Consider the following 15628-nt stretch of genomic DNA (forward strand, 5'->3'; position numbering starts at 1 on the left):
TGCTACCACCTAGTGGCACTCATGTAAACTTGTAGTTGAGTGGAAAGGGCTAGCTGTGCTCGCCTTGAACCATGCACATTTTTTATCAAATTCGTATGTATTTGGCTCGTAAGCTAATTACGTCACCCCAGTTGCACATGTGCAGAAGTTCCTTAAAACGTGCACAAGAGAAGGTGTGCTTGCAACTTTTGATTCCAAGCTTAACTGAGTCTAGACTGCAATGTAGCACAGCACGGTATATTTAATGCCATGAATTTTAAATTACCACATCTACATTACATTTAACTTGAACATATCTGTGTCCTCTACACCTCCCGCCGCCTTGATTCCCCCATCCCCTGGTTGCTCCTCTAATCTCCAACACCCGCCCCCTCTGCCGCGCCTTCACCATTGTGTCTCCCCTACCCTTCACCTCTACACCCTTCATCTACTTTCCCAAGGTGGCTTCCATCGACTCCCCCTCCTGGATGATGCCCTCTCTCCCTCGATTTATCCCTCCTATCAACTCTGATCCTCACCTCCCCCTCCCTTCCTCAGTCCTTTCCCTGGGCTCCCTCTTCCTCCCCTTCCATCCTGTTTTTCCCCACCTATCCTCTCTCTGCCTCCCTTCTCTCCCCCTAGTCATTTTTGCTCTCCCCTCCACTGCCTTTCCTACTCCTTCTCACATCTGCCCTGCCCCCCCTTTTCTATGTCCTCTCCCTCCATTGGCTCCCCCTTATTTCTTTTCCTCTCCCCCCCCATTTTTTTCCCTCATCGGTCAGGGTCCCCCCCACCTATCTGACGCCGTGACACCTGTGTAGCGCTGTTTTACGTGAGTGTTCAGTGTTGTGCGTCCTCTGTCAGTGTTGCAAACAGCCACCACACTGTCGCTAGTTGTATTTTTTATCTCGTGCGAACAGAAACCAGACGGTCGCCTTGTTTTTTTAAATTTTGCCTGTCCACTTATTGTGTGTCTTCATTCGCTTCGTCACTGCAGTGTTTTTATATTTTAAATTCCTCAACTTTCCGCAAATTTTCAGTTTTTTACACTCCTGGAAATGGAAAAAAGAACACATTGACACCAGTGTGTCAGACCCACCATACTTGCTCCGGACACTGCGAGAGGGCTGTACAAGCAATGATCACACGCACGGCACAGCGGACACACCAGGAACCGCGGTGTTGGCCGTCGAATGGCGCTAGCTGCGCAGCATTTGTGCACCTCCGCCGTCAGTGTCAGCCAGTTTGCCGTGGCATACGGAGCTCCATCGCAGTCTTTAACACTGGTAGCATGCCGCGACAGCGTGGACGTGAACCGTATGTGCAGTTGACGGACTTTGAGCGAGGGCGTATAGTGGGCATGCGGGAGGCTGGGTGGACGTACCGCCGAATTGCTCAACACGTGGGGCGTGAGGTGTCCACAGTACATCGATGTTGTCGCCAGTGGTCGGCGGAAGGTGCACGTGCCCGTCGACCTGGGACCGGACCGCAGCGACGCACGGATGCACGCAAAGACCGTAGGATCCTACGCAGTGCCGTAGGGGACCGCACCGCCACTTCCCAGCAAATTAGGGACACTGTTGCTCCTGGGGTATCGGCGAGGACCATTCGCAACCGTCTCCATGAAGCTGGGCTACGGTCCCGCACACTGTTAGTCCGTCTTCCGCTCACGCCCCAACATCGTGCAGCCCGCCTCCAGTGGTGTCGCGACAGGCGTGAATGGAGGGACGAATGGAGACGTGTCGTCTTCAGCGATGAGAGTCGCTTCTGCCTTGGTGCCAATGATGGTCGTATGCGTGTTTGGCGCCGTGCAGGTGAGCGCCACAATCAGGACTGCATACGACCGAGGCACACAGGGCCAACACCCGGCATCATGGTGTGGGGAGCGATCTCCTACACTGGCCGTACACCACTGGTGATCGTCGAGGGGACACTGAATAGTGCACGGTACATCCAAACCGTCATCGAACCCATCGTTCTACTATTCCTAGACCGGCAAGGGAACTTGCTGTTCCAACAGGACAATGCACGTCCGCATGTATCCCGTGCCACCCAACGTGCTCTAGAAGGTGTAAGTCAACTACCCTGGCCAGCAAGATCTCCGGATCTGTCCCCCATTGAGCATGTTTGGGACTGGATGAAGCGTCGTCTCACGCGGTCTGCACGTCCAGCACGAACGCTGGTCCAACTGAGGCGCCAGGTGGAAATGGCATGGCAAGCCGTTCCACAGGACTACATCCAGCATCTCTACGATCGTCTCCATGGGAGAATAGCAGCCTGCATTGCTGCGAAAGGTGGATATACACTGTACTAGTGCCGACATTGTGCATGCTCTGTTGCCTGTGTCTATGTGCCTGTGGTTCTGTCAGTGTGATCATGTGATGTATCTGACCCCAGGAATGTGTCAATAAAGTTTCCCCTTCCTGGGACAATGAATTCACGGTGTTCTTATTTCAATTTCCAGGAGTGTATAATGTCACCGTGTTATCGCCTTTTTCTTGTTTGTTTATGTTCTCATTATGTTTTTTTAACTTTTCTGTAGGCTGTAGAGCAGCATATTACGCTGCTGCCAGCCCTCCCCCCTCTGGGGGGGGGGGGGGGAAATCGAAATGCTATAAATGAAAAAAAAGAAAAAAAAAACGTTTAGCAGCATTCAGATTTTAAAAAAGCAATAAATCTAAAAGGTGTCAAAAGTTAGGGTGTACATGTGCTCTTGTGCTCTTACACAACAGCCGCCACTGAAGGCAAGCGATGGATGTCTTGGACACTTTGCATTTGTTTCTTGACTCATAACTTGGAAAAATGTTCATTGATGACATATTTTCAGATATTTGCTTATCTGAATTTTTTTTCCTTTTTCTGATATGAGAAGTGCACGCAACTTCCCAAAGTCTGTTTCCGTCATACCCTACATAAAAATTCGTATTTGACCATAATAATGAATGCATCATATTACTTCGACGTCTTGATCTTTCTAATAGTGACTGTCATTGTTTATGTTTCACAAAGGTCTTTTGAAAGAAACATGTTTTTAATAATGTGTCTGAAGTGTACCAAAGACCCAGCATTTGTCTAAATAATAGAAGCAAGCTGTCTAAAACCATAACAGAATTCGTTGTTAGAACCAACTCTTAACAGTTTACTGTCCTTATGTCGCCAGTTTGACACATCGTTATGCAAGACTGACAGTGCATATTGGAATTAGTAATTCCACTTTTGATTGTTGAGTGGTGCAGTGGAGACATTGATCAGTTGCACGAAAATCCTCTGCGAGATGTGACAACAGGGGATGTGATGTGCAACACGATTTATTCGACTGGTCTCATTCTACCAAACAGTAACTTCTGATAGGGATGCGACAACATACTGCAAGTTTTATTCGGAGACCAGACAACTAACTATAAGACCTAACTTCATTTCATACAGCACAGTGCAAGACAGAGACAGTATATGCATCTATGACGGAATTACGAGGTGTTTTTTGTGACAGAAATCACCAGTCTATAGTGCTAACTGGCGCAACGCTTTTCTTTGCAAAGACAGACATAGCTTGCCTGGCTCAGCTGTAGCCAATCGCCTCCTGCTAAAATCTTAGGAACTACCCGGAGCATATGTGGCGATTGGACCCTACTGCCTCTGTACTATTGGATGGCCCTACAAAGCCAGGCACAATGCTTGGATTTCTTCCTGTTCCATTTGTGTAGGGAGCACAGTAAAAACTACTTCATAAATGCTTGCATGCATGTTGTAATTAATCTGATTTTCTCTTCATGGTCCCTGTGGGAGCTATACCTAAAAGGCTGTAATATATTCCTAGACTCCTCATTTAACAGTGGTTTTTGAAACTTGCAGGTAGGCTGTCACGTGACAATTGGCATCTGTCTTTAGACTTCTGCCGTTTCAGAGTGGTGGTTATCTAATCTCCTTTGCAGACTTAGCGTGCCTATGCCAGGTTCCTGTGATTAAAGCAAAGTCTGCCACGTGCTTTACTCATCACTAGGCCCAAATTATCATTTCATTTCACATATCTACAAATTGTTACATCCAGCTATTTGTATGTGCTGACTGATTCCAGTTGGGAAGAGAGTGATATTGCAAGTATAGGATACTATATTATTGTGTTTTGTAAAGTGCACAGTTTTACATTTCTGTTAATTATAAGCGAGCTGCCAATATTTACAGCGCTTCAGAATGTTATCAAGATTTGAATGGATATTTGTACAATTTTTTTCATTCTGTGCTTTATTATATGAGGAATGTTCAATAAGTAATGCAACACTTTTTTTCTGAAAGCAGGTTGGTTTTATTCAGGATTCCAGTACAACATCTTATTCCCCATTCTTTTGGCTACAAAACCCTGTTTTGGAACGTAATCTCTGTTCAATGTGATGGCCTTATGCCACCCTACTGGGAGAGCCTGTATGACTGCATGGTACCACTCTACTGGTCGATGTCAGAGCCAACATCTTGCTGCATCAATAACATCCCCATCACCAATGCACTGCTTCCCATAGAGTGCATCTTTCGTTGGGTGAAACAGATGGAAGGGAGAAAGTGCGGAATCTGGGCTGTAGGGTGGATGAGGAAGAACACACCTCTCAGTAGCCCACCTGGTGTAACAGCACTACCAACAGAGAAGTCTAGTTGAGCAGCGAGGTGTTTGTGATTCATCGATCATCTCGAATTAGAGTATCTGCACGTCCCAACACAGCAGGAATCACAGCTGTGTGGAGCGGTCTTGCACGTGGGAAATCAGACAGGTTTGCATGACTGTGTTGCGATTATGACAGACACCTCACCCAAAGACTCACCTTTCCTTTGTTCACAACCAGATCTCTGTGGACAGTCTGCAGGCGACTGTGGATATCTGTGATGCTCTGGTTTTCCACCAAACGACAGCTCTCTGCTTGGAATGCGCCTCACTTACAGACGCCAGTTTTGAAGGCTAAATATAGCGCCGCCACCTATCGGAACTTCATGAAGCTATAGGGTCTGAAGTGGGAATATTCCATGATGTCTCACAACAAATTCCGCATGTTTTCTGCCAACATGCACCGAGAAAAAAATATCTTACATTACTTACTGAAAGTGGTTCGTAGATAGTTGCATCATCTACAGGAAAGCTGAGTTAATGACTAACATTCCCAGCTAGATCCAGCTAGGTCATTAATGTAGGGGAGAGTCCTACATTAACAGACAGGTTACGTTTTTTGACTTTACTGGGTAACTGAAGAGCTCAATTTTATTTTTGGTATACTATTCTCTTACCTCAAGGTACATTTTATGAATAGCACCGTGTAATGATTTTATTTACAGTTGTTAATTATATCGAAAGTGAAAGAGTTATAGTTACAAGACTTGTGGAAAGTGGCTTGCAGTATAGGTCACAGTCTTTCCTGTAATAATATTGCTTGTTAACTATACAGCGCAATCACACTTATTGAGTAATAATACAACATATAAGCATGCATATTTATTATTTTAGCTCAGTTCTCCACTGTGTAGCTCATTGTTTTAAAAATGTCACAAGTAAAATACAAAAATTCTCCTGATCCCCACATCCAGCATGACACACAGCACCCAGTCTTCTTCAAATGACTCCAAACACATTTTCTGTTTACCATTATTTCCAATATATTCCAGTTTTCTTCACCTTTTTGTAATTGGCTTTCCACGCCCACACTTTGTGCCTTCATTTTATTTTGGAACACCTGATTTAAGTTCAGCTTTCTTAAAGTCTCTGTCAGACTTTATTTTTTCTGCTTTTAATCTGTTTTCTTCGATAGCGATATTTTTCTTTTCTAATTGTTCAAAACACTTCAGCTGCCTCCGTCGGGGTCTTTTTTTTTTTTTTTTTTAGACATAACCTACCTAACCGCCGTTTTCAAGCACTCTTCATTCCATTTCCCACTTACTTATTTCTCATTTTCCGCCATTTCAGTCTGAAAAGTTGTAAGAAGAAGAAAATATAATTTAAAAATTGAAATTACTTGTAGCTGGTACTGAAAGCCAATTGGTTGGCCAGTACTACATGACAAACACATAACAACCACCATATAGCAATGAAATGAGTCACTTACCATAAAAATGAGCATCTCAGGCCTCAAAATATCTTCTGTGCACTAAGAGCTACAGCAGCATCATCAGGCACTCAGAGCAGACAAAGCAATGAAGACAGGAACAAGATATCCAACTCCAGTGTACATGGATACACAAGCTTTCTTCTCCTTACTGTAATCTTCTGCCATTCGGAGGCAGAGAGGGAAAGGACAGTAGTGGCTGTTGCTGTAAGCCGCCCGATACTGCACGACTTTCCCCTACGAGACAAATAGTAAGGGTCGCAAAACACTTCCCTCGGATACACCTGAATTTACTTCTACATGTGTCGATGAGCCTCAGTCCAAGTTAAAATGCTGCGGCCTCCAGTTTGCGGTCGCCGCTGCCACATGAAATGAGCATGGCTGGTGGATTCTCTCTGCAGGCGAGGTGCTGCCTCTGGGCTGGTTGGGCGTGAACGCACTGGCCGAGCTGCGCCGGCTGACGGGCGTGCGCTGCGCCGACGACTGTCCCCAGCTGCCTGAGCTCGACACCGCCGCCAGCGCCGCCACCGGCAGCGCCAAGGACCAGCAGCGCACCACGCCCTCCTTCACTGCGCGCTGCAAGGTGCCTGCTTGTGCACTGGTCTCTCTCTCTCTCTCTCTCTCACTCACACACACACACACACACACTTTGGTTCATGTGTTTCATCTAGTTGTCCATATTTACCCTCTGGCCCGTTACCAATGACAGTTTGGATGTGTTCACTGAAGCACGTATTGTCTCACTGGCCTCTCAGTTTTACTAGACGTAATTGTGTAATGGTATACAGGGGAGTAAAAAAGGACTTCACAACTTTGGTATAATAGACATACAGAATCGGTAGATGCATCATTTTGTAGCTAACAACCTCAAGTTTGATTCAATTAGTCATCAGTACCTGATTCCGCCACCAGGAGCGCCAGTGTAGTGCACAGTTAAAATGGCTACTTTCACTGGTGCGGAGCGTGCTCGCTGTGTGTTTTTGTTTCATGAACTGAACTTTTTAACTCCACAGACCGATGAAAATGACCGAGGTTGGATGGTTTACCAACAGAAAAACGCTGCACCACCTCATTTTCTCATGAAAGTTCGAGGTTTCCTCGATAATCGCTTCCCAGATTGGTGAGTTCACCGTGCAGGGCCAATCACATGGCCACATCGCTTCCCTGACTTGACACCACTGGATTTATTTCTCTAGGTTTGATTAAATTCCGTTTGTATGTTCCTCTCCTAAAAAAAAAAAAAAAAACAATTTAGCCGACCTGAAAAATCTAATCTATGCTCTGTTGCACAAGTTACACCTAATTTGCTGCAATGACTGTGGAAAGAAATTGGTTACCAGCGGGATGTTTGTCACATTGCAAATGGTAGTGCAAGGGGGCTTAATTAAATAGACTGCAAATAATTTTAATTTTTCAGTCGCTGTATGTCCGATTACGAAGTCTCGTAAACGGCTGGCCCTGACTAGTTTTAGTACGCTATCTGACTGCATAGAACAAAAACAAAGAATGAAATGAAATTTCCGTTAGCACAATTAATTAATTAAGTCCCCAGCAACTATAAAACCTACGAAACCAAAACACAAGTATAGCTGTTCTGTGTGTGACGTGTGACTCAACGTACACATCTGGCACGGTTCTTTTTCAATAAGATAAGATAATTTAAACACCATATATACTGAAGTAATTAAAGAAAATAGGAATACTATCATTACGCAAGAAAACCAGAATTACACTCTAATCCAAGAACACAAGCCAGATGCTTTGTTGACTGAACCTGTAATGACGCATTATTCAAGACATAGAAATAATGAGAAAAAAAGCGAGTTTTGTTACCTTCATATCTATTGACGAAAAGCACTCTAATCATTACAATATCTCTATTACAACAATATCTGCTGTCTCTCCCATCAAACAACTGCATAAAACATGGAACAGGCACTCACTACTACGACATCTCAACAACTCTCCACTCCGACTTCACGACAACCACTCTCCACTACATCTGAACAAGAACTGCCCACTACGACTTCTCAATAATCACCGCCAGTGGAGGCGGCGGAACAAAACTCTCTGGCGCGATCTCTGGCGCTGTGGCTCAGTGTAGCCACCTTTCATATGCCCTTCCTCCACGGGCTAGAATTTGATGGTATTTTTGCCAGCATTGGTGGTGAAAATACCACCAAATTCGTCGACATAAATACAGACAAAAATAAAAGATAATATTAATATGTAAATATCACATAATTAGATAAAATTTTGGCTTTGCACTGACCTTTCAATAACCTAATATATAAAAAACAGTAAGGAATAGAAATTCTTTCATACATATGACTTTACATAATAGTTTACACAAATATCATGTAGTTAAACAATTCAATCGAATATGTACAGGTAAGAGTCTCATAACATTTCACAAAAAAATCAGTTTATACAAATATTCACATAAAATGCTTTCACAACACGTAGTTGACAGTTCCAGCAGTAGCACCCAGCAATGGTCACAGGTGCAGACCAACAAGTGACATCATTTTAGTAGAATCAGTTCCATCAGTTGCACCCAGCAATGTTGAACAGGTGCTACAGCAACAAGTGACACCATTTCAGTAGAAGCAGTCTATCAGTGGCACCCAGCAATGTTGAACAGGTGAAAACACCAACAAGTGACATTATGTCAGTAGAAGCAGTTCCATCAGTGGCACCCAGTAATGTTGAACAGGTGCAGACACCAACAAGTGACATTATTTCAATAGAAGCAGTCCATCAGTGGCACCCAGTAATGTTGAACTGGTGCAGACACCAACAAGTGACATATTTTCAATAGATGCAGTCCATCAGTGGCACCCAGCAATGTTGAGCAAGTGCAGACACCAACAAGTGACATCATTTCAGTAGAAGCAGTCCATCAGTGGCACCTAGCAATGTTGAGCAGGTGCAGACACCAACAAGTGACATCATTTCATCAGAAGCAATCCATCAGTGGCACCCAGTAATGTTGAACAGGTGCAGACACCAACAAGTGACATCATTTCAGTAGAAGCATTCCATCAGTGGCTCCTAGCAATGTTGAGCAGGTGCAGACAGCAACAAGTGACATCTTCTCAGTAAAAGCAGTCCATCAGTGGCACCTAGCAATGTTGAGGAAGTGCAGACATCAACAGGTGACATCTTTTCAGTAGAAGCAGTCCATCAGTGGCACCCAGCAATGTTGAGCAAGTGCAGACACCAACAAGTGACATCTTCTCAGTAGAAACAGTTCCATCAGTGGCACCCAGCAATGTTGAACAGGTGCAGACAGCAACAAGTGACATTATGTCAGTAGAAGCAGTTCATCAGTGGAACCCAGTAATGTTAAACAGGTGCAGACACCAACAAGTAACATCTTCTCAGTCGAAGCAGTTCCATTAGTGGCACCCAGCAATGTTGAGCAGGTGCAGACACCAACAAGTGACATCTTCTCAGTAGAAACAGTCCATCAGTGGCACCCAGTAATGTTGAACAGGTGCAGACAGCAGTCCATAATATTCACTATCACTAATCACACTGTTGATCAGAGTTTATCAGCAGAAATGAAACATGTCCTAGTGGCACCAATCACGTAGAAGAAGTGAAAGTAACAGTCCATAATATTCACCATCACTAATCAGACAGTTCATGCATGAACAACAGTTTGAATGCACACGCAATTGCTTTTACAAAATTATTATCAATGCTCTTACACTAAACATACAAATCATAATAAACACACAAATGATATCAGATAATTGTCCTATTAACTATTACAATACATGAATAACAGTAAACCTATAATGTTTATGGGTGTCAGTGCAAGGCACAACAAACAAGTAAAATAATATTTAGGAGATAGGTTGGTACCAATTTACTCCAATAATCATCAGCATCACATAAACTTAATATTTCAATAATACCTCTTACGTCGATACATATAAACCTTTTCATCTATATCATCAATAATACTTCTTCAATACGTCGATACATATAAACCTTATCATCAATATCATTTATCTTACCTCTTGTCCACGAAAACTCCAATAAACAACAACTTCACATAATCTCAATACCTCAATAATACTTCTTCAATACGTCGATACATATAAACCTTATCATCAATATCATTTATCTTACCTCTTGTCCACGAAAACTCCAATGAACAACAACTTCACATAATCTCAATACCTCAATAATACCTCTTCAATACGTCGATACATATAAACCTTATTACCAATATCATTTTACTTCCATAAGAACTCTTTCCTCTAGTCTGTCTTCTCGAACAAGTACAGATAAAATCCTAGTGCAAACTTCAATTTCCTCTAGTCAGGCTTCTCAAACAAGTACAGATAAAATCCTAATGCAAACTTCAATTCATCATCCCATGCAATCCGAAGACACAATGTCCACACACAACCTCTGTGTAATCCATCTAACCCAAATCTACTCATTATGAATCATAAAATACATTTTGGTTACCTTGTCCATCATTAAATAAAAGAAATGCATACATGACCTCTAACAGCCTTTAGTTCGAATAACTTTCAGTAAGTAAGTACGAGTACGAAGTGTTAATGATCGTAATATTTCACAGTGTGTACACCACTTCAAGAATCATGGCAGAAGCAAACATGTGGAGTATTTCTTGTGTCAAGTGTCACTTGCTATTTCAATTGCTCACGAAGAATACAGTGTAATAACTGTCGATGGTCTAAACCTAGTGTTGGTATGTCATGTCGTTAACTTCCTTCCTATTAGCAAAAATTTATACAGCTTCCATAAAACCTCCAGCTCATGTGACTTCTATGAAGTTTCTTGTACTAATGTCGTTCGTCGAATTATAGCAGTTCATTTTCTTATCTTAAAAATATAAGGCACTGAGCGTAAGCAAAACATGCAACAGCGAGTAAATAAACCAGTAGAGAACAGAATGTCAACAAGTGGATGCAGCACAATTCCTACAACGAGGCTCTGCCGAGCGAACAATCTATAATTAATACCACAGTGTAACCTAAACTCCATGTTTGTACACCGTATATCAGCATTTCTATATACCAAATTAAAGAGAAGTTATAACAAAGAAAAAACAGAAATGTGTTAATATGCAATCCATACGAAAAGCAGCAAATAAGTATCTTACATAATAAACAGGTCATTGTCATCATATCAGCATAAGCAAATAAATATTCATATGTAATCTTAATAAGTAAACATGAAGGCGCAAGCAGATAAATCACAAAGTGTAACCTACATACATAACCACATCAGAACAATTAATCAAGTGACAATTATAATTTAAATAAATAGGCACAGCAGGCACATAATAAAAAAAATATGACATCAGTGAAAAAGCAGCGCAGCCAAGCGATGCATAATATACACAAGTAACAACCCTGTTCATTAATCATCTTTGCCAAAATCAGATAACACAATGTATAAATCACGTAACCACGAGCAACAAATTACGTCTAGAGTACGTACCAAAGTGGAAATATGTTACCTGAAAAATAAACTCAATTAATAGTTACCTTTTTAATTTATTAGTTTCTTCTTCGAAATTACATTCTTCCTGAAAATTTCTCGATAGCAAGTCCTCTTAACGTCAGACACACACAGAATTTACCTGAAGGTCTTAAATATTTTATACAACCGTATCCTGAAAAATACTGAACGTTAATAACATAATTTATCAAGTCACTATAGCTTTATACTGAATTTAATCGGAGAAATTAGACTGTGTATTTGTTTACGGCTGTCAGTGCATTCGCACTGAGCGCTCGATCAGCTGTAGGCGCGTGACGTAGGAAGTAATTGTTTGCGGTCAACGACTGCCTTGTGCAGCGCGCAGACTTGACTGTTGCTTTGAGTATGTGCCGCCGCCGGAACACGGCGCGGTATCCTTGTATTCTCTGCGTGTTTACGTATAGCTGTTAGTTTCTCGAAAGTATGTCATTCCACAAAAATTTTAACGTTCGATATGTGATGTATTCCCTTAGAGCGCCGAGATTTAAGAGTTTCTACTTCGACAGTGTTATCATGAATAATTTTGCGAATCCTATATGGACCGTTATAAAGCAGAAAAAATTTGCGACACAAGCCTTTTCCTTTGTGAGACAAACGATGAGACTTAATTAACACCTTTTGACCAACTGACAAGGTTTTTAAACGACCAGGACGCTTAGCTGATTTCTCTCTTCTAGCAGCCGCAGATGCAATATTTTGCAAAGCCAGGCTCACAACTTCAGAATGCCGCAGTTTCTGTGTAGGCGGAATAGGAACGATTTCAGAAATGCGATTTGTCGGTGCTTTATTTTTTAATATCAATATAGGCGGTAAAGAAGTTGAATCATTAGGGAGTTCATTCAGAATGTTTTGAAAAATATGAAGATACTGATCCCAAGTTCTGTGATTCTGATGACAATAAAGTCGACACAATTTATTGATTTCCTTCATCCATCTCTCTGAAGCGTTAGATTGAGGGTGAAAAAGTGAAATGAAAATTGGTTTAATCTTACGACGCCGTAGAGTACGAAGCCAAATTTTAGAACGAAACTGTGATCCATTATCTGATATAACCTTGTCAACATGACCCACTTCTTTAAGAAAATGTTTGATGAAAGCATTAGATACTGAACGAGCTGTTGCTTTGCGTAAAGGTGTAAAACACACATATTTTGATGTCAATTCCACAGCTACCAAAATGTACACAAAACCATTAGTAGAACGAACCACTGGACCAAACAAATCTACTGCAGCCATCTCCTTTAATTTCGCTGGAATGATAGGAAACAACGGTGCTCTGTGAGAAATAGTCGGCGGCTTAGCCTTTTGACATAATTTGCATTTGGCAAGAACAGATCGAATACGTTTTTCCATATTACTGAAGTGGCAATTTTCTCGTAATTTATGAAAGCATTTTCTGGGACCAAAGTGTGCATAACTGAAATGTGTGTACCAAATCAATTTATTGACCCACTCATCAGGAATACAAACTAACCAAACAGAGTTGTCGACCGATTTTCGTTTAAAAAGAATATCATTGGGAACTAAATAATGCTGTCTAATCGCTACGCTTTCCTTTCTCCTCCACTTCTCCTTAATGTCCTTCCAGATTGGATCCTTATTTTGCTCCTTAGCGATGTCCGGGAGCGAAGAAGAAATAAAATTCTCAAACGCAACACCTTGAATATACATCAAACAATAATTGTTTTCTTTGCAGTCCTCTTCGGCACTTTGTTTCTAACCCATAGGTGCACGTGATAAAGCACAGCAATAATATTTGAAGATCCCTGTATGTAAACAATACTGAAATCAAATTCCTGTAGGTACAGCGCCCATCGTGACAATCTTCCATGAGTTAATTTTGTTGACATAAGAAATTCCAGAGCTCGATGATCGGTGTAAACCTTAGTATGTTTGCCAAACAAGAATGTCCGAAATTTTGTAAAAGCCCAAACAACAGCCAAAGCTTCAAGTTCCGTAATCGAATAATTCTTTTCGGATTTAGAGAGAACACGACTTCCAAATGCAATAGTTTTCTGTACTACAACGCCGTTTTCTTCTATCTCTTGAAATAAATGTGCACCTAGGCCTTTGTATGATGAGTCCGCCGCCAGACAAAAATCTTTAGATAAATCCGGGAGTGAAAGAAGTGGAGCAGCAACTAAAGCATCACGAAGTTGTTCAAATTCTAACTGAGCTTCCTCATCCCAACACCAATTAGAATTCTTTCCAGATAGTTCACATAAACGAGGTGTGGCCAAATTGCCCAATCTAACAAAGCGTCTAAGAAAATTACAGACACCAAGGAAACTACGTACATCACGTTTTGTAGTAGGAACAGCATAATTACGAATAGCATCTAGTTTCTCTGGATCAGGAAGAATACCTTCTGTAGAAATAATGTGACCGAGACATTTCACCTGAGAACGACCAAATTCAGATTTTTCCAAGTTCACTGTAATACCAACTCTTGCAAAAATGCGTAATAATGAATCCAAAATTTTGTTGTGCTCACTCCAAGAACGCTTAGCAATAAGAATGTCGTCAACATATGAAGTAATATTGTCACGAAGATAAACAGGTAAAATATCGTTTATGCTACGAATGAATGCTGCTGAAGATACAGTAAGTCCAAACGGTAATTTCCGAAACTGGTAACAGTTACCAAAGGCTAAAAAGGCAGTGTATTTTCTACAATCAGGATGAAGTTCAATTTGCCTAAAACTTGCGCGCATATCAATCGTGGATAAAACTTTAATTCCATGGAAATGTTGAAGAAGTTCATCTAAATTTTGTGGGCGGTCAGTTTCAGGAATGATGATATTATTTATCTGTCTGGAATCCAGAACCAAACGAATTGACCCATCCTTTTTAAGAACGACGTGTAATGGGCTGGTATAAGGACTGACTGCTGGCTCAATAATGCCCTGATCTAACATGTATTGAAGTTCACTCTTAACCTTGTCTCTGTAAGCCAAAGGAATAGCGTACGTTTTCCCCCGAAATGGTGTGCGTTCTTTTACTTTAAATAAATATCGTAAGCCTTGTATAGTTCCTGTGTGATGACTAAATACTGTAGCATGTGAAGTCAAAATGTGGTGCAGCTTTTCTCTTGCAACGTCATCTGGCACTTCAGCTTTCTCAACCTTTTCATTAATTAATTCTTCGCTATTAATTATATCATCCATCGCGTCTCTGTATCTAATGTCATTGTCATGAATAAACACACTGTCGTCATAATGCTCAACGAAAACATCAGAAGTAAGAAACCTTAAACATTTTGTATCTGATTCAGATCTTGCTAAACACTCGAAAAATTTCAAACATTTCGGCATTCCGGCAACAGTCAAATTCACACTTCCTTCTTTAAAGTTTAAAATTGCCTTATGTGTGTTAAGAAACTCCATACCTAATACAATTTGTGTACTGAGTAATGGAACAATAATAAAATTAGCAGAAAATTCGTATCCTTGACAAATGAAATTTAAGTTGGTCTGTTGTTTAACTTCCACACTTTTTCCAGAAATAGCGCCTCGAATTGTAGTTTTAGAAACAGGTAACACAGGACAAGCAATAGTTCTTACACATATACGAAAAACTGATTCACTAATGACATTCAGTGGGCTCCCAGAATCTAAAACTGCAGTGAACTTATTCTTACCCACACATACTTCAACAACAGGATGTAAAAATGCGTCTACATTATTTTCCTTTTCGTCTAGCAAAATGTCTCTCATGTCTTCCAGGCGTACGTAGTGTAAAGTCGTAGTGTCATTACTTTCTGAACCGTCTATATTGCTGCCAGAAGCCGAAGCTACAAGTCATTGTCGATTGTTTGCGTCACGTCTTTGATTATTCCCGTCATTTCGCGGATCAGTTTCTACGATTTGCACTTGTCTCTCTGAAGTTCTGTCACGTGGAGGATGCCAATTAGGTCCTTCCTGTCTGTTGGATGCAAATTCTTGGTTGTGTCTGTTATTAAAACTTCTATTTTCCTGTCTGTCTGCATAACTACTTCTTGTGTAGTTTCGACTGTCACTTCTGAAATTACTGTTAGA

The 15628-nt window shown here is 41.4% G+C and overlaps 1 protein-coding gene across 1 annotated transcript in view; it reads left to right on the forward strand.

Annotated features, from left to right (window-relative positions):
* LOC126088331 (tubulin polyglutamylase complex subunit 2) overlaps positions 1-15628 on the forward strand; it is a 140166-nt gene that overhangs the window by 24335 nt on the left and 100203 nt on the right. Inside the window, exon 3 of the mRNA XM_049906464.1 lies at positions 6461-6642. Within this exon, the coding sequence (XP_049762421.1) occupies positions 6461-6642 (182 nt within the window). The remainder of the gene's footprint in view (positions 1-6460; positions 6643-15628) is intronic.

This window comes from Schistocerca cancellata, chromosome 6 (genome assembly GCF_023864275.1).
Source record: "Schistocerca cancellata isolate TAMUIC-IGC-003103 chromosome 6, iqSchCanc2.1, whole genome shotgun sequence".
In the NCBI taxonomy this organism is placed as follows: domain Eukaryota; kingdom Metazoa; phylum Arthropoda; class Insecta; order Orthoptera; family Acrididae; genus Schistocerca; species Schistocerca cancellata.